Here is a 27,239-nt window from a genome sequence, read left to right on the forward strand (position 1 = left end):
TTATTGAAGATTCCAGGACATAAACTATTTGTGTAGACTGTAGAGCATGCTGATCACTGATACAAACTGAGTGTAGTGTGAAGTGCTGGCCAGGAATTGGAAGTTTCAGATGTAAGCACCAACCTGATCTTAGAATACACTGAGTGATGTCAGGGAACCATTACCACAAACTTTTTCACAGGATTATTGTTGGGATAAAATGAGAGGAAACTCATTGTTTATATTGTATGCAATAATTTGTAATGCATTATTTTTAATCATATTTTGCCAATATGGTTGTGGCAAGAAAATATAAATAGTCCTTACCATACTTTTTGCTCCATAAGACGCACTCCCCACCCCAACCAACCCCCAAAAATGGGTGGAAATGTCTGTGTATCTTAAGGAGGGAATATTGCAGGGGGAGAAGGGGGGGGTTGGTGCGGCAGCGGTGTTTGCTGCTGCTGCCTGTCACTGTTGCCATTGGAGAATGCTGGAGCCTTTGCTGCTGAGCAGCTGATTGGCTGTTGGATTGGCCTCCTGGAATACCCCTGATCAGCTGTTCCAGGTGGTGAGAATTGCCACTGTTTTCTGCCACTGATTGTCGCCACCGAATGGCAGTGGCGTTGTTCAGCAGTGGCGATCTCCACTGCCTGGAAAAGCTGATCAGCAGCATTTTGGGACGCCGATCCAACCACCAATCAGCTACTTGTGCTGAATCAGGTTGCGATAACGTGCTGAAACTGACCAGGCTGTTTGCTGTTTGCTACAAGAATGCTAGCCAGATGAATAACTGATGGATGCTGGGAGGCAGAGACAGATTTTTATTTTTTCTTGTTTTGCTCCTCCAAAGCTAACGTGTGTCTTATGGTCTGGAGCATCTTATAGAGCCAAAAAAAAACAAAACGGTATTTAATTAGTGAACATTTGAATTGATGATGAAGAAACTTGAGGCCTGTTTCTGAAATTACAACTGTTGCAGTGCTCCCACAATTATGTGATTGTAATCTGGGTGTTTGGCAGCCTGTTCATGCTTACAAACAGTTGTTAAATCCCTGCAATCATGTGGTCATTTGCAATCTTCCCTCCCCCAGACAATCAACGGATAAGTTGGTTAAAAAGGTCCATGCTGAAATCCAAGCAGGATTTTCTACTCCAGAATGGAAGGGGTTTTGAAGTTTCCCTGTTCTGGAGCTGAAAATCCTGCTTGGATTTTGGTATAGACCTTTTAAAGTCCACTTCAATCAATGACCAAGATTCCAGTTCCAATTGTAGTCGTAAGTTGAGGAGTATCTGCAGTTTTGTTTTCCATTTAATATGGGGAAAAGTTGCATCTTCTTAAAGTGCATGCTCTGGTGGTGCACACTCACTTTTGAATGAACTCTCATACAAGACATCTGGCACCTGCATTTTCTCCCTCATTTTTCATTATTGGAACAGTAATTTTCTTTCACTCACTTTTCCCCCCCTTCTTGATCTCTGCAACCTTAGGTTCAGAAATAAATGATAATCTTCATGGCAGCCAACTTCTAGCTAGCACAATATTGCAGAATACACTTTTTGAAAGAGGAAACTCAGAGCTTGCCTTGAAAAGCGAAGGGCCCTATGACTTTTATCACCATCCTAACATTCAGCAAATGCAACAATGTCAAGTTCTGCTCAAAAACTTTCATAAAGAAGTGAAGGCACTATTGCAAGATTGGCCGGAACACCCTGTACTCGTCCAGGTAAGCAGATTTAGATTTTTTTTTTAAAAAAAAGTAGGAAATATACAATAATTAATACTTGTTGAATGCTGGCAGTGCATTTACATTTTCCTTAGATGTATCCTGTATTAAAATGTTTGAGTAACAGAATGGAATGGACTATGAACTAGCTAGATTAAATATTATGTCCAGCCATACATAGTAGTCACAAACCAGTTTTATGTTTCTATTAAATCATTGACAAATGTTTTAACTTTTCTTAGAGGCGTGTTATTTTATAATATTATTTTCAAACTTCGGAAAGTCTGGGCCAGGAACATCTTTCTTTTTCAATTTGCAGCTCTTGGTGGTGATGGACAGAATTTGTAGATTTCCGCTCTCCAGCCCTCTTTCAAAGATTCTAAATGGCTTGGAAATTCTGCTAGCCAAGTCTCAGGTCAGATCTTCTATGTATAAGTGAATATGTGTAACAAAACTAGTAAGAAGTAAGAGAGTTGTTGTAATAGGACAGAGGTAGCCTTTGCTTAGCAACTGCCACAGGTATTGACAAATAAACAGTAATAAAACAAAAGCCTTCATCATGAAACTGATTTAAGGTCTTGTCAGTTTCAGGCAGGAGATGCCCCCCCCCAATTCTAATATAATTAAGATCACAGAGCTCAGCCTCTTAATTGCAGTTAGTACTTTTAGGTAAGCACTAAAATACAGACAAAAGCAGCTTGGGAAGAGGTATGTTTTAAAAGCGATGTCCCTGCCCTGCAATGGGAAAAGGGTGGGGGGGAGTAAGTCAGGCACAGGTCAGGGTTTGAGAAAACTACTGAATGAGACAGGAGAAATCAGTGATCTTTGTGCTTGCGCGCTCTCATTTAATTAAAAAACATTTTGCAGATAGGAGGAACTAACAAAGTGAATGTGTCAGGGCTCTAGCATCCACCCCCATTCAAATCACATTTCTCAGAGTTAAAAAAAAAGCCACATTTCTCAGAGTTAAAAACAAACAAACAAACCAAGATTTATTAGGAGTGACCATTCCGGTGCTACCTGGGTGAAGCCAACGCTGAGATTTACATCATTCATTTCAACCTTGACCCTGGTCCTCCTCATCCCCTGGATGTATATTCTCCAATGGGACACATCCATAGCCAAGAGTCATCAGTCGTGCTCTCCAGTAATAATCTTTCGTGCCAGAAGCTTCAGCAGCCTAGCCATTATCTATGAAGCATTTAAGGAATGCACTACTTCCCCCACTCCCCTTCTGCTGTCAACTCTAAAAGACCAGAGGAAATATTTTTGAGTTGACAGAATGATGGTAATATTGACAAAGGAGCTCTGTGCCACTTTGTGAAATAGACCCTCAGGCACAGAATTAAGTATTAGGGTAGCGTTGTCTCTTCTGTTACCTTAGCATGAAGAGTTGCTGAAATAATCCCACTCACTTTGCCTTTGGCAGAGCTAACTAAATAACAATCCAAAAAGATTTGGAGCCTCCCGGGAGGAGCAGTCCTAAAAAATTGTAAAGAAGCCCATCCTTACCCCTCACCTTGAAATTCATGAGTAAAGATTGCCAGGATTACAAGGGTCCGTGTAAACCAGGGCTGTCAAATTGGCAACCCGCGGGTCGGATGCGTCACACACAGGCTACACCTATCCCCAGCTCTGCAAAGGCAAAAAAAGATCATGATATGTCATGTGACACCATCAAGTTTGACACCATGGTGTAGACCAGAGGCCTCCAAACTTGGCAACTTTAAGACTTGTGGACTTCAACTCCCAGAATTCCTCAGACAGCATAGCTGGCTGAGGAATTCTGGGAGTTGAAGTCCACAAGTCTTAAAGTTGCCAAGTTTGGGGGCCCCTGATGTAGACTGTATCTTGAAGGCAGACAGCCAAACACCTCTCTCACCTCTGATTCAGACAGCATTTTATTAACAAGGTAGACTAGCAAAAACTCACTGGGTCACATTGCTGCCATATAAAAAGGATGGATCAAACAAGTGTGATTGTATTTAAATAAGGTAATCTTTATTTAGCATCTACAATTGATACTGGCAACTTGGTCATTGAGCAAAGTAACTGTTAAGTAAACCACAACTGTATTTACAATTTTATTTCAGTTTTCTTTGCTTTACAGACCTGTGAAGGTCAGAAGTACAGACATTTGACCACAAAGTAATTTTTTTCCGCATTTAGTGAACAGTCACTAAATGAAACAAATTGCTAAATGAGAACTACCAGCATACAGTGTTGACTTCTCCCATGCATTCCAGACACTGTTAGAATTCCAAACGACTGGAAAGCAATTGCCTGAGAAAGGCTAGTATAGATAGTGGGAAAGGAATGGTTTTTTAAAATCATCTTCTACAATTTACTTGAAAGGTATCACTTTGTTTTGTAGGATTGGGAAGAGAATGCTAGTCGGGCTGTGTCTCTGAGGAAACATCTTGATCTTATCACTCAGATGATCATTCAGTGGCGAAAGCTAGAATTGAAGTATGTAACTTTTAAATTAATTTCCTTTTTATTTTCTTTATTTAAATAGGAATAGTTAACTCATATCTTATAAAGATCCTAGGACAAGTTACAGGAAAAACACTACAGGTAGTCCTGGGTTAACTATAGTAATTAGGACCAGAATTTCTGTTACTAAGCAGTGCATTCACAAAACACAACGTAATATGACTGCATCACCTAGTGACAGTGGTTCTGGCAGCTTCAGTTGTCAATAAGTGAAATTTGTGAGTTGTTAAGCCCAGCAGTAAATTCAGCCAGGCCAAGAGTGGCTGCTGCTGGCAGCGGAGTAGCTACTACCGGAGGTACCCTATGCTCTGCTACCCTTGCCACCTCTAAATTACCATTGCCATCTTATGACTCTCGCTGCTTGACAAGGTATGCCCAACCTGGCTCTTTGAGAAACCATAGCTGCCCCAACCAAGCATCATGGTGTAAAGCTGCAACTGTCCCAGCCCAGCATCAAGAAACAGAAACACAGCTGCCTCAGCCTGCTCACAGCCTAGGGAAGAAGAAGGCCTTGCATAGCCAGCAGTTGCCTCATGAAGGCCAGGCTGGTTACACCTTATTGGCAGTCGGAGCAAAAAGAGGGTGAAGTTCATCAGGGTGGTGGACAGTAGAGTGACAGGGACCTTGGAGTTCTGAGCAGCTGCAGATGGAGCAGCAGGGTCTTGCAGCTTGGGGTGGGGCTGGGCTGAAACAGTTGGGGCTTTCATTGAGGGCTGGAGTGAACTGGGATGGCCATGGCTTCATATCTTGTTGCTGAGGACAATGGAGTCCAGAGCGGCAGGGTAATCTGTGCATAGTACAGTATGCAAATCCTGAAGTCATAAACGATCATGTGACTGCAGGGGCACGCCAATAGCCATAACTTCAAGAACTGAGCGTAAATACTATTTGTTCAGGCTTATAGTACCTTTGAACAGTCACTAAATAAATGATTAACTAAGGCCTACCATAAAATAAAATAAAATAAAATAAAATAAAATAAGCAATTCTTCAATATAATGAAAGACCAATAACCATAGTAAAGGGTTAGGGTTAGATTTGTTTACAACAGAGAATAGGGCTCTGCCAAACTTTGATTAACCTGAAAGCTGGATTTTTTTAAAAAAAATGGTCTTGGTGTTGGATAAACAAATGACTGTTATTGAGGATAAACTGGAGGAGAAAGGATGGCAGAACCTGGTAGCAGAGTGAAAATGAATTAGCTTAGAATATGTCCACAAGAGAATTAAGTCCAATCCCCCTCTTAAGTGCCTTTGACCTTTACCCAGTTAAGCTTTATTGAAAAGTTTCCTGTGCATAGGCTTTTAGCATAAATAAATTTATTTAAACTTCATGTGTGGACCTTTCATATAAAGCATTAAACTTTACTTTTTTTCTCTCCACTGATGATTTCAGTGGTTGGTCTGCCAGTTTGGACAGTGTAATGGAACAGTACACAGAAAAATCCATGAAGCACTGGTTTTCACTCTATCAAATGGTTGAAAAATACCAACAAGAACAATCAGAGAAGAAAACTGAAGGTAACAAAATATTCATGTTAGTGAAACAAGCTGCTAATAGAAGCCTCTCCTGGAAGGAGTGAAGAAGATGCATTTCTTTAAATGAGATAAATTAATATAGCACAAGAATTCCATAGTTTGAATTTGTATATTTGTAACTACAACAGTGGATGAAATAAAACTCATTCAAATCAAGTTGAAATGAATAATGTGATTTACTTGTATCATTGTTCCTTTTCCCCCACCCTCATCCAATCCTAGCCTCTTTTGAATTGAATAAGAATTTGTATTAACTAATTCTCTTAGCCACTCTTGACATTATGGGGAGAGGGGTTGTAGGAGAAACAATCATAGTTTTGAAGTTGAATGTAATTTATATGTAAGTTATATTTACACTGAAGAAATATAGGAGGCAGGAGTGTTTGTTTTGTTGGTATGTTTATATTGGAAACCATTGCCATTAAACAACTTCAATAATGTGTTTTTCTCATTTTTCTGCTGTTCATTTATCCCTTACAATTCCAACTTCTTGAAACTGATAGAAGTTCATTTAACATCTGTGGTCGATACACTGAAACTTTTCATTGAAGGATCTACATTGGGGGAATTTCATACAAGACTTCAAATGCTGTTAGAATTCCACTGCCATGTCTTGTTGATGACACAAAAGGAAGAAAATAGTAAGTGCAGTTTTTTGTTTCCTGGATCAGGATTAGCAATACTTTTCCCCACCTTCTCTCTCGCTCTCCCTCTCTCTGTCCTTCTCTCCATCTCCCTACCTCTCTTTTTTCTCTCTCTCCCCCTCCCTCCTTCCCCCCCCTCTCTGCGTGTGTATGAATAGACCACCTTTGCATATATTGTGCTGGTGGGACTTTGCACCATTAAGTCACTTCTCAATGAAAGTAGAGTTATCCATTTTCCATGTGAACTTACATAATTGTGTTTATTAAACACAAAATATTTAGCTATTAGACAGTAAAGTATGTTTTCTCCCTTATTGATGCAAAGGAGCAGTCTGTCTAATCATTACAAACCTCCTATACTATCTACTTAGTAGTCCGAACCCCCAAGCAAGATCATTCCAAATATTTTTGACTGCCAATTCCCATCAGGCCTCACTAGCATAGTCCATTAAAATAATTATTTTTATTTCTTTAAATAAGCACCCACAACCTAGAGTAACTCATTTACATTTATTTTGTTTTTTTAATTTTCCAAATTTCACCAATCATAAAGGCTTGATTTAACTGTCATACTCAGTTTTCTTTAGCTAATATTTTCTTCAATTAGAGTTGCATGATATTTCATAGAATGTGTTTTCCATAATTAAAATCAAAATAAGTTGTATGTAGGAAACGATTTCTCATATGGAAATGCATATGATTGATTCTGAATACTTGGATAACCATTTTAGGTGGTTACTAAGTTGTATTACTTCAATGATAATCAGATGAGTTTATCAACTTTGCCAACAAATTGACAAACATTAGTAGCAGTATTACCTGAAGAATTTAACAAAATTATTCACTGCATTTCTTTTCTTTTAACTTATTCTACCTTTTATTCAATGCTGCTAATATTTTATATACCTAGGGTAAACATAATTAAGATTTGTTGTTGCAGTGCAAGATGACTTTTTATAGATAACTTTTAAAATCATTCCATGGTAGTCCTTCACAGTAAGATTTTTTTTCACCCATTGGGTATTGTCTTTGTAAACACTTGCTAAGTAAATGAGTTTTTTTTTTCATATGGTTGAATGCCAAACTGATTTGTGAAAATAGGTCTCTTTTTAGTTTGGGGTTACTATACATCTGAATGATGCTGTGATATTCATAAGATTTTATTATAGAAGCAGGATACCAAATGATTTTTTTTCTCTTTTTAGATGTGCTGTGCAATGTGTTATGGAATCTATATAATTATTATAAGCAATTTTCAGAATCTGTCCATGCCAAACTGATTGAACTGCGACATCCCATAGAAAAAGAACTGAAGGTGAGGATGAGATATGATGACAGTCCTCTAATTCCTGAATATCAGATATCAATAAAAGAATCATATTTTTCTTTAAACTGAAAACATGAAATCACATTACAGATAGTTTTCACATAGTAACTGTCCATGATGAAAAAGTAATTTTGTGACCAATCCTCACATTTATGACATTTGGAAGTCTGTGAAGCAAAGGAAAGCTGAAGTATGATAATAAACAGCTGTGGTTTCGCTTAGTGACTGCTTTGCTTAATCATTGAGTTGCTGGGCCCAATTGTGGTTGCTAAGTGAGAACTACCTGCAGTATTTTGCAGTGCGTGTATTAAGACATAATAATAAATGAAGTTATTTGTTTTTTTCCACTGTAGGAGTTTGTGAAAATCTCACGATGGAATGATGTCAGCTTTTGGGCTGTAAAACAATCTGTAGAAAAGACACACAGGTAAATGAAGTTCTGGTAAAAGGTCCATTTCAGATATTCATTTGAGATCTTCTTTTTCTTCTTTCAGTCTGTTTCTTTGTTCTTTAAAACCAACTCTGCACCAGAAGAGAAATTCATAACGAAAATGTATAACTCTCTGTTAAGATTCGATAGGGAAGAAGAAATAGTTAAAGGATCTATGATAGCTTGGGCAAGGAATTTTGGGTATAATATTTAATTAGAAAAATGGAAAATTGTGGACAAAAAATTATAAATTAACAATGTCAGCTGCCTATAAAAAAAATCTCTATAAAATGTTTTATTAACACCGGCAGGATTGGCAAAAATATATCCAAATATGAGTCCAGAATGCTGGAAGTGTAAACAGAAACATGATACCTTCTTTCATATGTAGTTGTGCCCCAAAGCAAGGAAATATTGGGTAAAAATAATAAATTGGTTACAGGAAATTAGATCTTCAAATTGAACTCAAACCCAAAACATTTTTATTAGGAATAATTAGAGGAGAATTCAATAAAAAACCCAAATATATTATAGTACATGTAGTGACAGCAGCAAGAATTGCCTGTGCACAAACTTGGAAATTGGACAGTACCTCTTCCGAAGTATGGTAATACAAAAAGTGTTGGACTGTGCAGAGATGGTTAAACTTACATTGGAACTGCAAGATAGAGAGGAAGCAGAATATTAAATGATCTGGGATAAGTGGTATAGCTGGTTAGATAAGAGAAATGAAAATTAAAAGTGTATATATATATGTATGTATGTAAATATAAGTGAAAACGTCGATGTCATAGTGTTGTAAAGAATGCACAAGGGATTTGTAATTGTGGAAAAGTACAATAAAATGGTTTTTTTAAAAAACCAACTCTGCAAAGTATTAAGAAAAGACAGACAGAGAATTGAAGAACAAAATTCAGCAACTGTCTCACACAGCATTGTGTCCAATGTTACAATGCATAACAAATCAACAGAATTACGGTAGGATATAACCAGCCTACCTGTCCCATTGTTGCAGGCCGATAATAGAAACTTCCACTTCAAACTGAACTAACTTGGATTCCTTAACTGCAATATTGACTGAATTCACACAGTTCTGTCAGAATCTTTATTTTTTTGTTGAACAAGCCACCATTCATAACAGTAAACTTAGTTGGGTTCACATATTGTGCTAAACTGAGAACAAACAAACCATATTCTTGCTTAGTGTTATGTGCAACTTTACATACAGAGTTTCAATAATACATTTCAGTTTGAAAGGTACTGAAAAACAAATTTACACCTGCTGTTCTCCTAGTTCTCAACTTTCATTTTCATGGGTTCTAGGACACTGTTTAAATTTATGAAGAAATTTGAAGCTGCTCTTGGTGAACCTTGTCAATCAGCCTTGGTGGAAATGCCTAAAGAAGAGCAACTCATTTCCCTACAGGATCAAAAAACACCAGAGAATATTGAAACTAACATTCAGAACTTAAACAATATGCTGAGGAAACACCTAACTGTAAAATTAGATGCTACTCAGGTACCTGTGGATATTTATTATGATTTTTATACAGTGCAATGGATTCTTTATGCTTTCAAAGAGTACTATTTCCAGTTATTTATGTGGCAGGTATAAGATGAGATTTTCCTAAAGCATTTAAAGCACGTAGTTCACTGTGTCATTCCAAGTTTAAGAACTGAAGCTGTATGTTGACCTTCCCACATTCAAAAAAGTTAAAGGTCTGGGGGGGGGGAACGGGGACTCCTTTTCTGATTGAGATGGTGGAGATCTCTTTGGAAAATGTTTATTTCATTAGTAAGCAGTCAAACTACTCAAGACTACTGTCCCAGTCTATTCCTTTTTAAAGGAGTAGATCTCGGGAACTGAGAGCTGGCAGTTTGGAGTAGATGTCTCATTTTACCCATTAATGTCTTTGATTTTTTAAGTATAAATGAATCCATTGGCTTTCTCTAATCAGGATAGATAACTGTGGTGTAACTTTTTGATCTTGGTAGATGACAAATTGACAGCCCCATTATTATATCTGATGTTTCAACTTTCATCTTGAAGGTAGTAGCTGTTGATAGGTCCATATATGTGCTAGTAGCACAAAGGTTTCAGTTGTGCTGACTTTCTTACTGTGAACATTTCTCAGGCTCTTCATTTAGAAGACTTCCAGGGGTGGGCATTTCATCCAGAATCACTTCAGGAACGCTTACCTAAACTCACAAAACGAATGAAGAAGATATGTGCAAATCTAGTGAAAGATAATTCTATCTTGGACTTGGTGGAGAATCTTGACAATTTTACTGGTAAGCATCCGAAATGTTTATATTATGATTTAACTAGCTCAATACCAGTGCTTCACTGCGAAACTATGTGGTGGGGCTTAGTTTTTTGGGAGAAAAATAGAGGTGGGGGAATTATGCCTCTACCTACCAGCATCCATCGGTATTCATCTGGCTTGCGTCCTGTCAGTGTTTGAGAGTTAAAGGCTGTTTGGAAACTGAAACAGTATTTGTTGTGCGAGCAAGGAGACAGCAGGAGCCTGGGCATAGCTTAGCTCAACTGTTCTATACTTAGCTCAACTGTTCTGTGCTGCTTGGTGCTGTGAAACTAAAAGTGAAATTGAAACTCCTCTGCTTGTGTTTTGCATTTGGAACAGATTTCTTTTCAGGTGAGGAAGGGGAGTAAAACTCCTTAGCATCAGAGCGTGTTAATGATAATATAGGAAATACTAATGCTCTGATGGTCATTTCGAAAAATCCTTTCTTAGTGAGCACGTAGAAACCAAGAGGCACATACGTGCCAAATTTCAAGTTCGTAAGGCTTTACGGTTCTGGAGATTTTGTGATGACGTGTGAGTGGTATTTCACTTTTATATATATAGATTAGCCATTTTGTTTTAGGAAATTATTTTTGCATTGTGGACTGTGAGTTCTAGCTTTTACAGTAAATTTGCTATAATTTATTAACTTTTTTAATATAGATAGATAGATAGATAGATAGATAGATAGATAGATAGATAGATAGCACAAAATGTAACCCTTAATCATTTAGCTGATGTCAAGGGACCACTCAGTTTAATTACAGGTTGTTCTGGAATTAATAAGAACTTGGCAAAATAAACTTTGGCCCTGAAAAATGAGACAGAAATAGCTTTCGAAATGGATTGAATGTTGGATTTAAACTATTGTCAAAGAAAGTATGTAATTAACTGGTCAAAATGTTTGTCTCTGAGTTATTTATTGGAGTTGAGGTTTTCTGGATCGCTGACAAGTAGTACGTCATAGGACAACAGTGTTTGAATCAAGGTATCTCAAATGGTCTAACTTACAGAATGAGTCCAAAAACTGGGACCAATGACCCTCCAGTAGGGTTGAAATTGAGCAAATTTGTGATTGCTTCAGTGCTGCTGTGCTAGCATACTGCTGCAGCCTGGAGGTTCAGGAATCTGGTTTCACCCTAGCCCTCTGGAGGTCATATAGACTGGTCCTAGCATTGGCTGCAGAAAGATAGACAGCTACAATCAAGCTGTCATGAAGCTGGAAATCACTCCTATTCCTATTGTCTTTTTGTCCTTGGTCATTATGTTTCTTTCTTTAGGTAAGCAAATGCCTCTAAAACAATGACCCAACAGTTCACAAAGTAGTGTGGTTTTAATATCAATCAATATTAAAAGTAAAATATTAGTACACTGTTTTTTCTCCTAAAGAAAACCTGCTCAAAAAGAAAAAAAATACATAGAATTTGAGTTACTGTGATGCTCCTATTGATTCTTCTCCTCCTCCTTGCAGGTGACGTAATTTCTTCTGCCCACAAATTGCAGAACATGTCTGTGAATTCAACTTTAGAAAAGGAAAAACAGAAATCTGAAGCCAAACACTTACTTCTGCAAAAACAAAGGGCTCTAGCAGAGCTCTTCAAACACCTTGCAACTACAGGTCAGTTAAATGAAAGTTCTTCTAACATATTACGTAGAAAAAAACATGCCCTTATTTTTTTTAGGGCTCAGTCATGCAATGAATTTCATTCATTGGCAAGCAGTTAGTCTTGGTTCATGGAAACATCAGTAACATTGGAAAAGAATTGGTATGAAACAGTTGTAGGTGGATACAAATAGTAGTAATTATGGTTTTTGCAAGTCCTACCGTTTTATGGATCACCTCTGAATATACCCTGGTACTTTATATTGATTGTTTCCCCATCAGTCATGAAGCCTGCCTATAATGAGGAATTACCTTCATTTTCATTAAAGAAAAAGAAAAAAACATAGACAGTACAAACCCATTTAATTTGTCTCTGGTTAAGTTTGCTGGAGTAGAGAAATTCCAGCACTTATCCTACTAGACTTTTACTCCAACATTGCCTAGCCAAAGAAATTTACCATCACCTGCTATCTCATTCTCTTAATCAGAGATGCTAGTGATTGAGCCTGTGCCTTCTCAATGAGAAAAGCATGTTCTAAATTCCTTGTTTCAGAGAATTTGGATCATCTTCACATACTTCTCCTCATTTGAATATAGTTATTTTTTGACAATACTGTAGTTTAAATCAGATCTAAATGAACTGAAATGAGAAGAGATAATGGTGAGGAAAGGCATATGAGTCTATATTTTAATATCCAACCATAATTTGGGCACATACAAAACGGTGAGAATTCATTCATAAATCATGCTAGGTCAATATTTTTAAATTACAGTTGGTTGAACAAGCCATAGTGGTACAGTTTTGTGTCACATTACAAATAAAGAAAATTCAGTGAATGTGAAGAAAATCTATCCAACATGTATGGCCAATGATGATTGTTCCTATTATTTGATTGGTATTCTGATTCCAAAGAAGCACTAGATTTGGATTCTTAAGCTGTTTGAGTAGATTTGCAAAAATATTTAATACTAGCTCGATACCTGTGCTTCACTACAAAACTATGTGGTTGGGCTTAGTTTTTGGGGAGGAAAATAATGGGGGGAAAATTCTGCCTCTGCCTACCAGCATCCATTGGTATTCATCTGGCTAGCGTCCTGTCAGCGTGTGAGAGAGTTGAAAGCTGTTCTGAAATTGAAACAGTATTCACTGTGAGCAAGGAGACAGCAGGAGCCTGGGCATGGTTTAGCTCAACTGTTCTGTACTAAAGCTCAAGTTTGTAGGCTTTATTGTTTTGGAGATTTTGTGGTGATGCTTGAGTGGTATTTCGCTTTTATATATATAGATTACAGATCTGAGAAAGATAAAAGTATTGTCAGTTTGATGTAGTGGGTTAAGAGGCTAACCTAGAAACGAAGAGACTGAATTCTAGTCATGCTTTAGTCATGAAAGCCAATTAGGTGACCTTGGGCAGATCATTCTCCCTTAGCCCAATCCACCTCACAAGACTCTTACAGTATTGTGAGGAAAATAGGAAGAGGAAGGAGTATTGGTATATTCATTGCTTTGAATTATTTATAAAAACAATAAAGGTGGAATAAAAATCTAATAAATAAATATCTTTCTAGGATTATCGTATCGCAAAGGCCTGACTTGGTCTCGTTCCAAAAGTTCGCAAAATATGCTTTTCCTTCATCCATTGGATTTAAACAGAGCATTGGCTTTAGTTAACCGCACACATAAATTGGATGCAACGTATGTATTACTTTAGTTCTGTACTATAATCTTCATGTCTTGATGTCAGAAAGAGTGGCAAAAATATTTTCTTGGATTTTTGAAATCTAGTCTGAGATAATTGATTCAGTTATTTTAGAATCAGATTAAGCATGATGAATATCCTATTGTTTTCTCTTTATGGGATTATTTTTACTTTAGCCAATAATAATATCAAAGGTGCGGATCTTTGGCCTTTGTTTCTGCTTCAGATCAGAGATCTTCTCCCTGCTCTTTGCTCAAACACTTGAGCCAAAACTGTAATAAGATTTACTGGATGTAATATATAACAGGGAAAGCCAATAAAGATCAGTTATCCAACTAAACTATACAATCAATTGTTGATCAAGAATTTGCAAGCTGTAGATTTTATGTTACTATATGCTATCATATGAAGACTTTGAAGTGTTCTGCCTTTTTCTATTAGGGCAGGGATTTGTTATAATCTCACATACTGTTCAAAAGATAAATGAGTTTGTGTGGCTCCTTTTATGAATAAACATTTCTATGATGGGAAGATGATTTTAGCAGCAGTCTAGGCCCATAGATCTGTTCTTCAGTCAAAATTCACTTTTGGCTTGCTTATCAGTTTGCCTTCTCAAGCCTTATAGGGTTAAAAAAGCTGTGACTCTATGTAAGTTTTCTACAACCCCATGTGGGCTTCAACCAAAGTTTGGATACCTCTGTCTTAAGGGATTCAAACTGTTTTGCTTTTCAGGTTACTCTCTCAAATCTCTTTGTCCTGGGATGGATGCCAGAAATACTTCTATCGGTCTCTTGCACATCACTGTAGGCTTCAGACAGCATTATTAGCACCTTCAAAGGTAAATCCCCAGAGCCAATGTAATATACTTGTTTTGGTGTTAGGCTTGGGCCCTGGAGATAGGAGGTTTCTTTCTTCAAACTTACCTTGTCCATAAAGCTGACTGAGTGACTTAGGGTCAGTCACTTTCTCTCAGTGCAACCTACCTTACAGACTAGTTGCTTTGGATAAAATGAGAGATATTTCCCATGTGCATCACCTTGAACTCACCAAGGAAAATGGAGAGGTAAAAAGTAATAAATAAAGCAAGCAAAACCAGACATTTTACTTCTTTTTAATTCTTCAGTAGGAGTGTTTGTCCTTCAGTTGTAGTCTAGTCTTCCCCTGTAGGGCAAAATCTAGGTGTTTTGGGCTATGAGTACCATCATCGCCAGCCCTTGACCACTATTGACTGAGGACATTGAATGTTACAAGTTAACATATTAGAGGGCACCATAGAGACAAAAATATTGTGAAGCTATGTGGCAATTAAATGAAGAAATGAAGTTGGATAACTATATACCATTTCATTACTTATCTTTAGCGCTTGGCTGCATTTAATAATAAACTCTATGTATTCAGAATGCTTAATTTAGTCACACTAATTTAGGTATGGAATAAATTTGCAATATAATTTTATGCATATTTCAAAAAAACCTGAAGGAATTAAAAACAATGTGCAAAATCATGTCTAACTAATTGACTGTGTAGCCTATAACTCCAAACATTTTACAGCTATCATTAAAGGAACTTGTTTTGATTAACAGAAGGATGAGAGTTGCTATCTTTTTCTGTAGGAGATTGGAGTAAGTACTGTTGAGCGATGTAAAGGATTCACTGCGCACCTCATGAAGATGCTTGTCAAACAGAGGAAGTCTCTCGTTGCTTTGACAGAACAGTGGGTTTTCCTGAGGTATTGTCTTTTTATTTTTCTCTATATATATATATACACTGCTCAAAAAAATAAAGGGAACACAAAAATAAGACATCCTAGATCTGAATGAATGAAATATTCTTATTAAATACTTTGTTCATGACATAGTTGAATGTGCTGACAACAAAATCACACAAAAATTATCAATGGAAATCAAATTTAGCAACCCATGGAGGTCTGGATTTGGAGTTACATTCAAAATTAAAGTGGGAAAAAACACTACAGGCTGATCCAACTTTGATGTAATGTCCTTAAAACAAGTCAAAATGAGGCTCAGTAGTGCGTGGCCTCCACGTGCCTGTATGACCTCCCTACAATGCCTGGGCATGCTCCTAATGAAGTGGCGGATGGTCTCCTGAGGGATCTCCTCCCACATCTGGATGAAAGCATCCCCCAACTCCTGGACAGTCTGTGGTGCAATGTGGCGTTGGTGGGTGGAGGGAGACATGATGTCCCAGATGTGCTCAGTTGGATTCAAGTCTGGGGAACGGGCGGGCCAGCCCATAGCATCAATGCCTTAGTCTTGCAGGAATTGCTGACACACTCCAGCCACATGAGGTCTAGCATTGTCTTGCATTAGGAGAAACCCAGGGCCAACCGCACCAGCATATGGTCTCACAAGGGGTCTGAGGATCTCATCTCGGTACCTAATGGCAGTCAGGCTACCTCTGGCGAGCACATGGAGGGCTGTGCGGCCCCCTAAAGAAATGTCACCCCACATCATTACTGACCCACTGCCAAACCGGTCATGCTGGAGGATGTTGCAGGCAGCAGAATGTTCTCTATGGCGCCTCCAGACCTTGTCATGTCTGTCACGTGTGCTCAGTGTGAACCTGCTTTCATCTGTGAAGAGCACAGGGCGCCAGTGGCGAATTTGCCAATCTTGGTGTTCTCTGGCAAATGCCAAACATCCTGCATGGTGTTGGGCTGTAAGCACAACCCCCACCTGTGGAGGTTGGGCCCTCATACCACTCTCATGGAGTTTGCTTCTGACAGTTTGAGCAGTCACATGCACATTTATGGCCCACTGGAGGTCATTTTTCAGGACTCTGGCAGTGCTCCTCCTGTCCCTCCTTGCACAAAGGCGGAGGTAGTGGTCTTGATGCTGCGTTGTTGCCCTCCTATGGCCTCCACGTCTCCTGATTTACTGGCCTGTCTCCTGGTAGCGCCTCCATGCTTTGGACACTACGCTGACAGACACAGCAAACCTTCTTGCCACAACTCGCATTGATGTGCCATCCTGGATGAGCTGCACTACCTGAGCCACTTGTGTGGGTTCTAGACTCCGTCTCATGCTACCACTAGAGTGACAGCACCTCCAGCATTCAAAAGTGACCAAATCATCAGCCAGAAAGCATAGGAACTGAGAAGTGGTCATCACCTGCAGAACCACTCCTTTATTGGGGATGTCTTGCTAACTGCCTATGCTTTCCACCTGTTGTCTATTCCATTTGCACAACAGCATGTGAAATTGATTGTCAATCAGTGTTGCTACCTAAGTGGACAGTTTGATTTCACAGAAGTATGATTGACTTGGAGTTACATTGTGTTGTTTAAGTGTTCCCTTTATTTATTTTTTTGAGCAGTGTATATTCCAAACTTATTCATTCAGATTAAGAACTATGTACAGGTAGTTTTCACTTAACAACTGGAGAGACCAGCTATTATGCTGCTAAGCTACATGGTCATAAAGTGCAACATCACATGATTGTGCCAGCTTATAGTGTCAGTTCCAGCAACAGACTTAAGGAAATCACCTGCAATCATTAAGCACAACATCACATGACCACCACTTACAACTTCCTGCTGACTTCTCCACTGATATGCTTGTCAGAAGCTGTTGCAAATGGTACCAGTTGCCAAGGGCCTGAATGATCAGGTGATATTTTTTTAAAAATATCAGGTTGCTGAGATTACTGTGGAGGGTGTTTAAAGCTCACCCTGGGCTTTGCTCACCATTTTACCCAAGCTGTAACTCAGCCCAAAGTGGGAGCAAAGTTTGACAGCATTCCCATTCTGTCTGAGGAAACCTCATTAGGTGATTAGGAAGTACCACAGAGTTTTGTGATGCAGAAATTTAAAATGTAATTGCTTAATTGGTAAATCATATAGTTATGCATGTCCCATCTCTAAGCCCAATTAAATCATTAATTTTATTCATGGGGCACCCAAATACATCTTTCAGTTTTTGAAAGATTTGATTTTTTCACACTTAGGAGTTACTTAAAATAATTACTGAATTGGTCTAATTTCAAATATATATATATTTTTCATAGCAGGCTTTTCTTTTTTTCCCCACTGTAAGCCAGGCTAAAGAAAATTGAACAGAAATGAGGTTGTCATTCTTTGGGGACAGTATTGCTCACCTGAGGTTGCCATTATTATCCCCATCATTATTCAGGCTTTCCTCAGTCTGTAATGAGAATACGACACTTCCCTGCTTTCTCGGTTGAAGGTACAAATTGAGAAAAGCTTGAATAGACAAATCCACAGGCTTCCTGGGTGTCTTGGAAAAGAAATTCAGAAGAAAAATAGCTTTCTTACAGGATGGTGAGAAATCAAGTAGATAATTGACGTAGAAAAAACAAAACATGTAGGGAAAAGCTCTATGTCCACATCTAATAAGGACTAAAATACTGGCATTTTAGCATTTTATTACCGAATTGTAATGATTGAATTTTAATTAAAAATAAATCTGTTACTTACATGAATGTCTTGAACAGGAATCAGCTAAGCTGTATACAAGAGATTGATGCCAGACTGTCTCCTGGGAGTGAATACGAAGTGGTTTTCCCTCCTCAAGAAGGTGTTCAGCAGTGGACTGACAGACTGCAGTATCTTTCCATGCAGTGTGTAGTGCTTCTAGAACAGCTGTCTTGGTTTATAGAGTGCTGTCCAGAAGACCAAACTTTGAACACCCCTCGGACAGAAATAAAATTGGAAGGGGTAGAATTGAATTCTTCTACTATTCTAAAGTCACTTCCAGAACTGGATCCATCAGACCTACAGTATCTCACACCAGTGAGTCCAGAACAGCTGCCTGCTGCATGCAGGATGCGAAAGCAGGATACGCTATATCAGCAGCTGGCTTCCAAGGTGAAAGAGATGCTAGTAGAGGTGAAGACAGTAAAATCAGACGTGGACAGAATAAGACAGGTGTCTTCTGAGACACTCTTCCATTCTTGGTAAGTGAGATGCATCCTATCATACTGGGACAAAAAGGGGGGTTGCATTTGTTTGCAAGCTGCATGTAGCAGCCTCAGTAGGATTATACCTTTTCTAGAGGTTGTACCCATAGGAAAACTAAACCGCTCTTATAATCAGAGTCCATCATATGTCAGAGAGGTATTCAGTACTATGGAAGCTGATAGCCTAGCTCAGGGGTGTCAAACTCAAGACCCACAGGCCGGATCTGACTCGCAAGGTGCTTAGATCTGGCCTGTTTTACTACTGTAAATGTGTATATGTATGTATGGTATTTCTCATGCCAAGTCACCCATAAGTGCAACAGAAACCATTCCATGTTTATTCATGCAGTTTTTATTCCATTTCAAATCTCCCTTTCAATGTTTTTTTTCCTCAGGAGAAGCTTTGAAGTGTGCTCTTCAGGAGTGGATTGTTTGCTGAAAGTTTCAACCCAGCTGCAAGATATTGAGCTGTTGTTTTCACCACCTGATTCTCAGGTCAATCAAATTGGATCACAGATGGCGTTAATCAGGAGTCTCATATATATCCAAGGAGAAATTAATAGCAGTGTAGATGATTTTGCTATCTGGAAGACACAGCTCTTCAGTTCAATTTCACACTGTGAAGGTAAAATGATTCTCTTTCCTCCTCCTGTTCAATAATGCAGGGGCTTTATTGATTTAATATCATTCTCTGTTTGCCTGCAGGATTAACTACATCATTACTTTTTATGTTCCTAAGCATTTCTTTATGCTTGATATCCGGTGGTCACAATTCTTCTTTCTAGAAATGAGCTTTTTGAAAGTGAAAGTATAGTTTTTAAGGGGCTGGGATCTAGGACATAACAGAAATTTGGGGCTCAGTTGCGGTCATAAGTCGAGGACTATTTATATTTGGAAGCAGATTGTTTGAGTAATGGACCTTCTGGAAAGCAAAATAAAAAAGGGAATCAACCTAAAAATTGAAGACAAGCTTACTGGCTGTATTGATTTTCTCTTGGCTCTTCTAGGATTACCTTTGAGGTCACAAATGTATCAGGGAGGCTTATGGGGTTTTCTCATCCTGAGAGAGATTATAATAGAATTGTATGAGTAAGATTTAGGGCTTAGGGAAGGTTCGGCTCCCTCAGGCTACTTTTAGCTTACTGTGAGGCTGAAAGGGGGCTATATGGTTCCTAAGTCATTAAACTTTGAACTAGAGGAGGTCCTTGACTTACAATAGTTCATTTAGTGACGGTTCAAAGTTACAACGGCACTGGAAAAAAAGGACTTAATGACCTTTTTTTTTACAGTTGTGACCTTTGAAACATCCCCATGATCATGTGATCAGAATTCAGATGCTTGGTAACTGGTTTTTATTTATAACTTTTGCTGTGTCACAGGGTCACTTTTGCAACCTTCTGACAAAGTCAATGGAGAAGCCAGATTCACTTAATAACCATGTTTCTAGCTAATCAACTGCAATGATTCCCTAACAACTGAGGCAGAAGAGGTCATAAAATGTAGCAAAGCTCACTTAACAAATGTCTCACATAACCATAGAAATTTTGGGCTCAAGTAAGTTGAGGATTACCTGTATGTGCAGAAATTGTATTTGAAATAATGAAATTATTGACTTCACTTCCAGTCGCTTCTATATTAGAGCCCTGAAAGGGGATCTCTGATTTAATTCCGAAGAACAACCAACAACTTTCTCTATAATGTATTGATCCCAATTCTAATGGAGGGAGAATTTTGATACCTCAGATACTCAAATAGGGAGAAAATTAGGGCAATAGCATTTATTTAAGTAAATAGATAGGTAGAAACTATGGAAGCTGAATTGTACACACATTTATCCATCCATCTATTCATCTCTCCATTGTAAAACTAAAAGCCTTTTCCATTTAATTTTTCAATGATATTTCTATAGATGAGGAAACATCAGATGATGGATTTGTAGAACACTTTTCAAAACAAATAGAACTTGCAATCCACGTTATCTTGAGTTCTGTCCAGTGTTTGGTTGAAAGAAGAAAAGACGAAGAGATATTCCCAAAAGAAGATGGTAAGACTGAACATTCTTTCACTTGTTCTGAAAGCAACTGTTATGTCAAATGCATTTTTCTTGCTGTATATGACACTTCCGTAGCACAGTAATTTTAAAAAATGAGAACCAACAATGTATAGGGCATATTCAATTGGAATGCATTTTTGATCATTGCTTTTTATAATTCTTGTTCCAGGGGAAGAATCTTCGGTTGATGGGCTCCAGAGAGGGCATTTAACTAAATTCTTAGATGAAGAAATTTGTTCCGATGTGAATTCTTTGCATATACAAAAAATAATTTCAGTCATTTCTGAACTCCTGGAGCAATTGAAATCTTATGGCGAGGATTACACTGCATACAAATGCAAGGTAATATTTTTCAGCTGAATTGTATCTCAGGGAAAGATATTAAACATAATGTAAAAATTGTTTCTTCATCTTGCCTCAAATACTCAGTAGCATGTAAGAATAAAAATATTTTTCTGAAATTGCTTATAAATACTACAAACAGTGAAACCAATCCTGGAGAAAGAATATGTAGACACTTAAAATATTTTCCATAATTAATGGACATTATTTTTCTTTTTCTTTTTTCAGCTTTTTAATCAGGCCTGCCACTTGCTGGTACGCCTAATGCCAATTCTTTGCAAATATTCCAGTATTGTCCTTTTCTACCTCACGGTTTCCTTGGCTACACATAGGAGTACTGCAAAATTGCTTTTTGTCTTGTCAAACATATTTACAGAAATTGCACAAAAGGTAAGAAGTGGAAAGTGAATGTCATTGTGAGAATCTACATTTATTAGTTGCCTTTCATTTTCCAAAGGAAAAAGAAACAAAGATTTTTACTTTCTACTGTTTTTTTCTGAAGTTAAAACATGGCCTTTGAAATGGAGTAGCCTTTATTGTTGCATATCGTATTAGTTTTCTAGTATAGGCTTAGCAGACTTTTCAGAATATTAACTAGTAAGCTCTTGGACTAGAACTGAATGGCCCAGATTTTATCCATTCTCAGTGATAGAAATACCGGATAAAATTGGACCAGTTTCTGTCAGATGTATGTAGATAAAGCTAAGATCCTCACCTTCCTCTCATTTTTGGCATATCACGCAAGATTATATGTACCACAATTATGTCCTATCTCCATCATTTTTTTGTAATAGGCTAAAACAGTGGTGAACCTTTTCGGCACCAAGTACCGAAACGGGAGCATGCGCATGTGCACGCCGGAAACAAAAAAAAAACAGCTCCCAGACATCACACGTGGGAGCACTGGATACTGGAAGTTCAGCTTCCTGGCATGCACATGTGCATCAGCCATCTGGTCTTCCAGTTTCTAACACACATGCGCATGCGAAGACCAGCTGGTTAGCATGCGCATGCACACCAGGGAGCTGCTCTTCCAGTTTCTGGCCTCCTGTGTGCATGAGCTGCTCTTCTAGTTTCCGGCACTCCCACATGTGCGAAGGCCAGCTGGCCAGTGCTTGCATGCACGCCGGGGAGCTGCTCTTTCAGTTTCCAGAACTTCCGCACACACAAAGACCAGGAACCCGGAATAGCAACAGGTAACAGCTGGCATGCCCAGAGAGATGACTCTGCATGCCAGTTCTGGCACACGTGGCATAGGTTCGCCATCACGGGGTTAAAGTGTATATGGTATTCTTGCCTTTTCTCACAGGGAAGTGTTTGAACTCCTGATCATTTTGGCGGCAATTTTTTCAGCTTTCCTATATCCTTTAAGTATGGCAACCGGAATTGTACATGCTATTCCAGATGTGGAAGTGCCATAGATTTGTATAGCGATATTATTTTCAAGTAATTTCTAATCATTTCTAACATAGAAGTTCCCTTCTATTAGCAGCTTAATCAACATTTTTATTCTGTTGTGCACTGTGACCTCAGGCTTTGTTTCCTGATCAGTTGCAGGCAGCTTGGACCCCAACACTGTAGATATGAAATGGAAGGACAAGAACTGATTGTTTGAATGTACATCACTTTACACATATTTAGCATTGCTCTTTGATTGACAATTTACTCACTTTAAAAATATTGTTCATAATCAGTTTTAGCTTTTACTATTCTGAATAGTTTAGTATTATCCACAGTTTGGCTACCTGACTATTTATTCCTAAGTTAAGATCATTTATAAACAAATTAAATATCACTGGCTACAAAAGAGATCTTTGAGAAGATTCTACTTCTTTCCAGTGAGAAAATTGCCCACTTACTCTCCACTATTGATGCGCTGTATTTAAACAATTAGAGCAGAAGTCTCATTCTCGCAGCCCGCGGGCCAATTGCGGCCTGCAGGACGATACGATATCCTGTGGCCCCCACCGTGATATGAAAGTATAATATTAGTGTATAATATAAATATAAAGTATAATATTATGCAGCCCAGCCTCACCCAGACTCTGCCTCCTGCGGCCCCCAGGTCAGTTGTGTTTGAGACCCCTGAATTAGAGTCATGCTTGAGCAAATCTTGTTCTCCTGCACTCCTAGTTGTTTCTTAAATTTTGATTGTCATTTCCTTCTAGGCAATTTGCCTAGAAGAAATATTAAGTGGACTGTCTACATTTTTAAAAGAAAAGTGATATCATTTTGACTTTCTTTTAATATTCTGATTCTGATATGAATAAAAAAAAGACTATTTTTCTAGGAGGGAAGCAATTTGACATAAGTTCTTTAGGAACTTTTGGGTGAACAACCCAGTTATATGACAATTAATTTACATGTTAATAAGTAACTGACCCTTAATGGATTTTTGCTGAAGTAGAATTTTCTGTCCTTGGAAGAAAGCTTACAAAAACTTTGACGCCAAGCAGAAGAAACCTTAAAATGGTGAAACTCAGTGTTCATTTTAATGACTGCTATCCTTGGTTTAACTGAGTGCTTTTTATTATTAGGGGTTTTGTTTACCAAAAGAAATTATTGAGGATGGAGGAGAAGGAGGAACAGAATTCCATGATTATGAAGATGGTGGCATTGGAGAAGGGGAAGGGAAAAAGGATGTTAGTGACAAGATAGAAAATGAAGACCAGGTAAGGTTTGAAATGTCTGTTTATAGTCTATACAAAGCAAATGAATGCTAAGGTTTTAGTATTTATGGGAAACATGGAAAAGCACTTATACTTTTTGGTGGTGAACAAACAACATTGCATAAGGATGTACACAAAATGGAAAACATGTCAAAGTTCAGCAGAAACAAAATCTGGAACATTTGAGTTGGTCCCAAGTTTTTCATACTACAACATCCAACACAATCTCAGAATAATTTTCTGGGGTAATTAAGGCAAGGCCACTAGCATCAGAGGTATCCCAGCACAGGATATCTCAACTAGCCCACACTCCCTCAATCTTCCAAGCATTTCTCTCAGTCCTTTTCCTCAATCATTTCTGCAAAAAAATCAGCCTGGCATGCCCACGGCTTGCTGCCCCCTTAATCTTCCCAGTGCCATCCCTTTCCTCAGCCCCTGCTACTACTGATATCCTGACCTAGGTCATTATTCTTTATGGTGATAGTCTTGGCAGGATCAGTCAGGCTTCCAGCATGGCATATGCCAACAGTTAACCTGCTTCTCCTTAGTCATAGCAAGTGACATCCTTGGCTTTTTTTCCCATACCAGCCACCATCAAACCACCTCTGCCCGGAATGATTTTTCTAGTTTGGAATAAAGCAACTGAAATTTGTGTATTTGTTAAGGCACAACACAAAGTTCTGTTCTATTTGTGCAGGAAAGATTAACACATGGAATGTTAAGGAACAGTTAATGTATGGAGTAATATAGGAATCCCTGCATTATTTTTGTTCGTTCATTTACTGGGTTTTAAAGTTATTTCAGTCCCTTCATTCCTTTTAATAATCTACTTCAGTTTTTAGGAAATATACCATAAAATATCAGGAAATTATGGCATTCTTGAGGGGAGAAGGAATGCTAAAATTATCTTGCTGAAAGTTGAGGAGGGAGCAAGGAGAATACATGCTACTTTAAAGAAGGCACCCCATTAAAACAAAGCTTGATTAAATATTCCAGGTAGAAGATACTTACCAAAAAGGTCAGGAAAAGGAAGATCCAGATTCTAAACCAGATATTGAGGGAGAGGATAATGCAATTGAAATGTCTGAAGATTTTGAAGGGAAAACATATGATGGAGAGCAAGAAAAAGAAGGTATGTGTATATTTCCCATGTTTCTGACCTAATGTACAGTAACTCCAGAATTCATTGCACAATTGGGAACTGATACTGAGGTTTAATAACTTTTACTTTGAATTTAATAAAACATACTGATAGGCAGACTTTCCATTCCTGTGTAATGTTATTAGGAAAATCTTTTGGTAACACTGAAGCACTTTTGGTTTTTTTTTTCTTACTGAAGTTGGAACTTGATAGAACCAAATGGTCTTATGCAGAATTAACTTAAAATGTGACCCTCAGTGACAAAATTAATCAAATCTAAGCTCCAAACAGAGCCTTCCTTTCCTTCTTGTTGATCTCTTTGTATACTTGGAATAAAGATTTTCAGACCAGGAGGACGAGGACTTCAGCAGGATTTTGAAGTCCACATGTCATGGTTTTTACACAAAAATGGCAATATTGTTGGTCTTTCTCAAGTATTTAAGAAAGAAGATGTTGGGTATTTAGTAGCTGTTCTAATTAAAAATCAACAGTTTTCACTGGAAGACCTGTTTAGTGCAGTGTTTATAATCCTATCTAGCAATATATTATGAGTCACTTACTGTAGGTAGTATGACACAACCAGAAATAAAGAATAAGGTTTTTAGTATTTTATCAATACTTTAAAGAACTATACATTTAAATTTTTTTAATCTTAACTCTCTGTTTCATGTATACCGGCTAAAAAGGGTAAATATTCCCATTGCTGTAGAAGTTCTTTTTGCCCAGGGGTTGAGAACTTTCACATATCCCAGTATAAATGTACTTTATATACAAGAAATTACCTATATATCAAGTTAAACCATTAGCCCATTTAGTGACCTGGAAAGTATATGTTCTCCTATTGAGCTTCAGTCTGTCTGCAGACGCAGAGTGCTTGATCTTTACGATTATGGGAGTTCTTTCTTTGAAGATTTACATTGAGCTTTATTTATGTTATGTTGTATAGAAGAGGATGATAAGTCTGATGAAGATGAAGACTTGGATAAGCAGATGGGAAATCTTGGAGATGGAGATGCTGACAAATTGGACGAGAGGCTTTGGGGAGATGATGATGAGGAAGAAGAAGAGGATGAAGATGAAGATGGGAAAACAGAAACTGGACCAGGGATGGATGAGGTAAAATTTTAAATGAATATAATGTTTGAAGGAGTGAATGGTTGCACCATTGATTAATTATGTAAAATGCATGAGAGTACATAGAAAAGGGGCATGATGGATTAGCAGTTAAAGATGTTAAACTTCTCAGCTGAAGAGCTGACAGCCCAGGTTCGAGACCCAAGTGCTACGGAACAGGGTGAGCTCATTATTTGCCCCAGTTCCTGCACACCTAGCAGTTCGAAAGCATGCAAATACAAGTAGATAACTAGGTACCACTTCAGTGGGTAGGTAACAGCATTCCAGCTGCCTCAGCGTATAGTCATACTGGTTATATGATCACAGAAATACCTTCAGACAGTGCTGACTCCCTCGACTAAGAAACGGAGATGAGCACCGTCCCCTAGAGTCAGGTACAACTGGATGGGAGAAACCTTTACCTTTACATATAACTCAATTCATTTCAAGTTATTTTTTCATTCAGGCCACATAAAAGGAAGTGCTTTTTTTCATACAATGAATTAGAGTTTTTCTCTGAAAAATAATAGCAATGGATGCCAAAACTTCATTTCATATGGAGATCAGACAATGAAAGAGATGGCGGCTTTTATTATCAGAATATTTGATGTTAATATCTAATCACTCCCAAGAACTGCTAGAGGACTCTGTTGCATTTACCCTGATGGTGAATGCCTTCAGCACATGATTGACTTCTCTCAGTGTGCGGGATTCATCCAAAGAGTTACTCTTCTCTCTAAGCAAAATAGAAAGTAAACCCCAATCAGTCGATTTCTTGTATTGGAACTTTTGAAGGGCTTTTTTTTTTCCTCGGAAAAGATTTTGAGGCTTTTGACAATTTGTAATTTTTTAAAAAATTAAAACATCTTACTCAGTTTATTATTTTAATAGATGTGTCTGTTTTTTAGCTTATTTTGGAATGGAGTATGCATTAATATTTCAAAATATGCTGAGCTTTCTTTTTAAAACAGTCTGAGTGTGATGTAAATGAATCTACTTTTATTTTAATTTAAAAGTTCAGGTTGTTCTATGATAGCATATTTTATTAGTTTAGCTCTGCATGATGTTGAGAAAGCATAACACATGCATTCTATAAAAGTAGGGAACTGTTTTTAATTTAATAGCTATATTCATAAAGAGGTAACCATGTTTTTCAAAACAAGTTGAATAATGTTAGCCTGAGAATTATGTGTACACTGGTGGTAACATGGATATGTATATATATATTTAATTATG

The 27,239-nt window shown here is 37.9% G+C and overlaps 1 protein-coding gene across 1 annotated transcript in view; it reads left to right on the forward strand.

Annotated features, from left to right (window-relative positions):
• The window catches only part of MDN1 (midasin AAA ATPase 1), a 109,698-nt gene that overhangs the window by 65,884 nt on the left and 16,575 nt on the right, over nt 1-27,239 (forward strand). Inside the window, exons 66-86 of the mRNA XM_026726729.2 lie at nt 1,471-1,706; nt 2,026-2,121; nt 4,081-4,175; nt 5,598-5,722; nt 6,244-6,381; nt 7,590-7,699; nt 8,065-8,138; nt 9,465-9,660; nt 10,277-10,433; nt 11,919-12,065; nt 13,617-13,743; nt 14,480-14,585; nt 15,361-15,476; nt 18,221-18,682; nt 19,081-19,310; nt 20,595-20,729; nt 20,908-21,080; nt 21,309-21,470; nt 23,618-23,752; nt 24,746-24,881; nt 25,837-26,006. Coding sequence (XP_026582514.2) covers nt 1,471-1,706; nt 2,026-2,121; nt 4,081-4,175; nt 5,598-5,722; nt 6,244-6,381; nt 7,590-7,699; nt 8,065-8,138; nt 9,465-9,660; nt 10,277-10,433; nt 11,919-12,065; nt 13,617-13,743; nt 14,480-14,585; nt 15,361-15,476; nt 18,221-18,682; nt 19,081-19,310; nt 20,595-20,729; nt 20,908-21,080; nt 21,309-21,470; nt 23,618-23,752; nt 24,746-24,881; nt 25,837-26,006 — 3,326 coding nt within the window. The remainder of the gene's footprint in view (nt 1-1,470; nt 1,707-2,025; nt 2,122-4,080; nt 4,176-5,597; nt 5,723-6,243; nt 6,382-7,589; nt 7,700-8,064; nt 8,139-9,464; nt 9,661-10,276; nt 10,434-11,918; nt 12,066-13,616; nt 13,744-14,479; nt 14,586-15,360; nt 15,477-18,220; nt 18,683-19,080; nt 19,311-20,594; nt 20,730-20,907; nt 21,081-21,308; nt 21,471-23,617; nt 23,753-24,745; nt 24,882-25,836; nt 26,007-27,239) is intronic.

This window comes from Pseudonaja textilis, chromosome 1 (genome assembly GCF_049901715.1).
Source record: "Pseudonaja textilis isolate UNSWEBS1 chromosome 1, rPseTex1.2, whole genome shotgun sequence".
In the NCBI taxonomy this organism is placed as follows: Eukaryota; Metazoa; Chordata; class Lepidosauria; order Squamata; family Elapidae; genus Pseudonaja; species Pseudonaja textilis.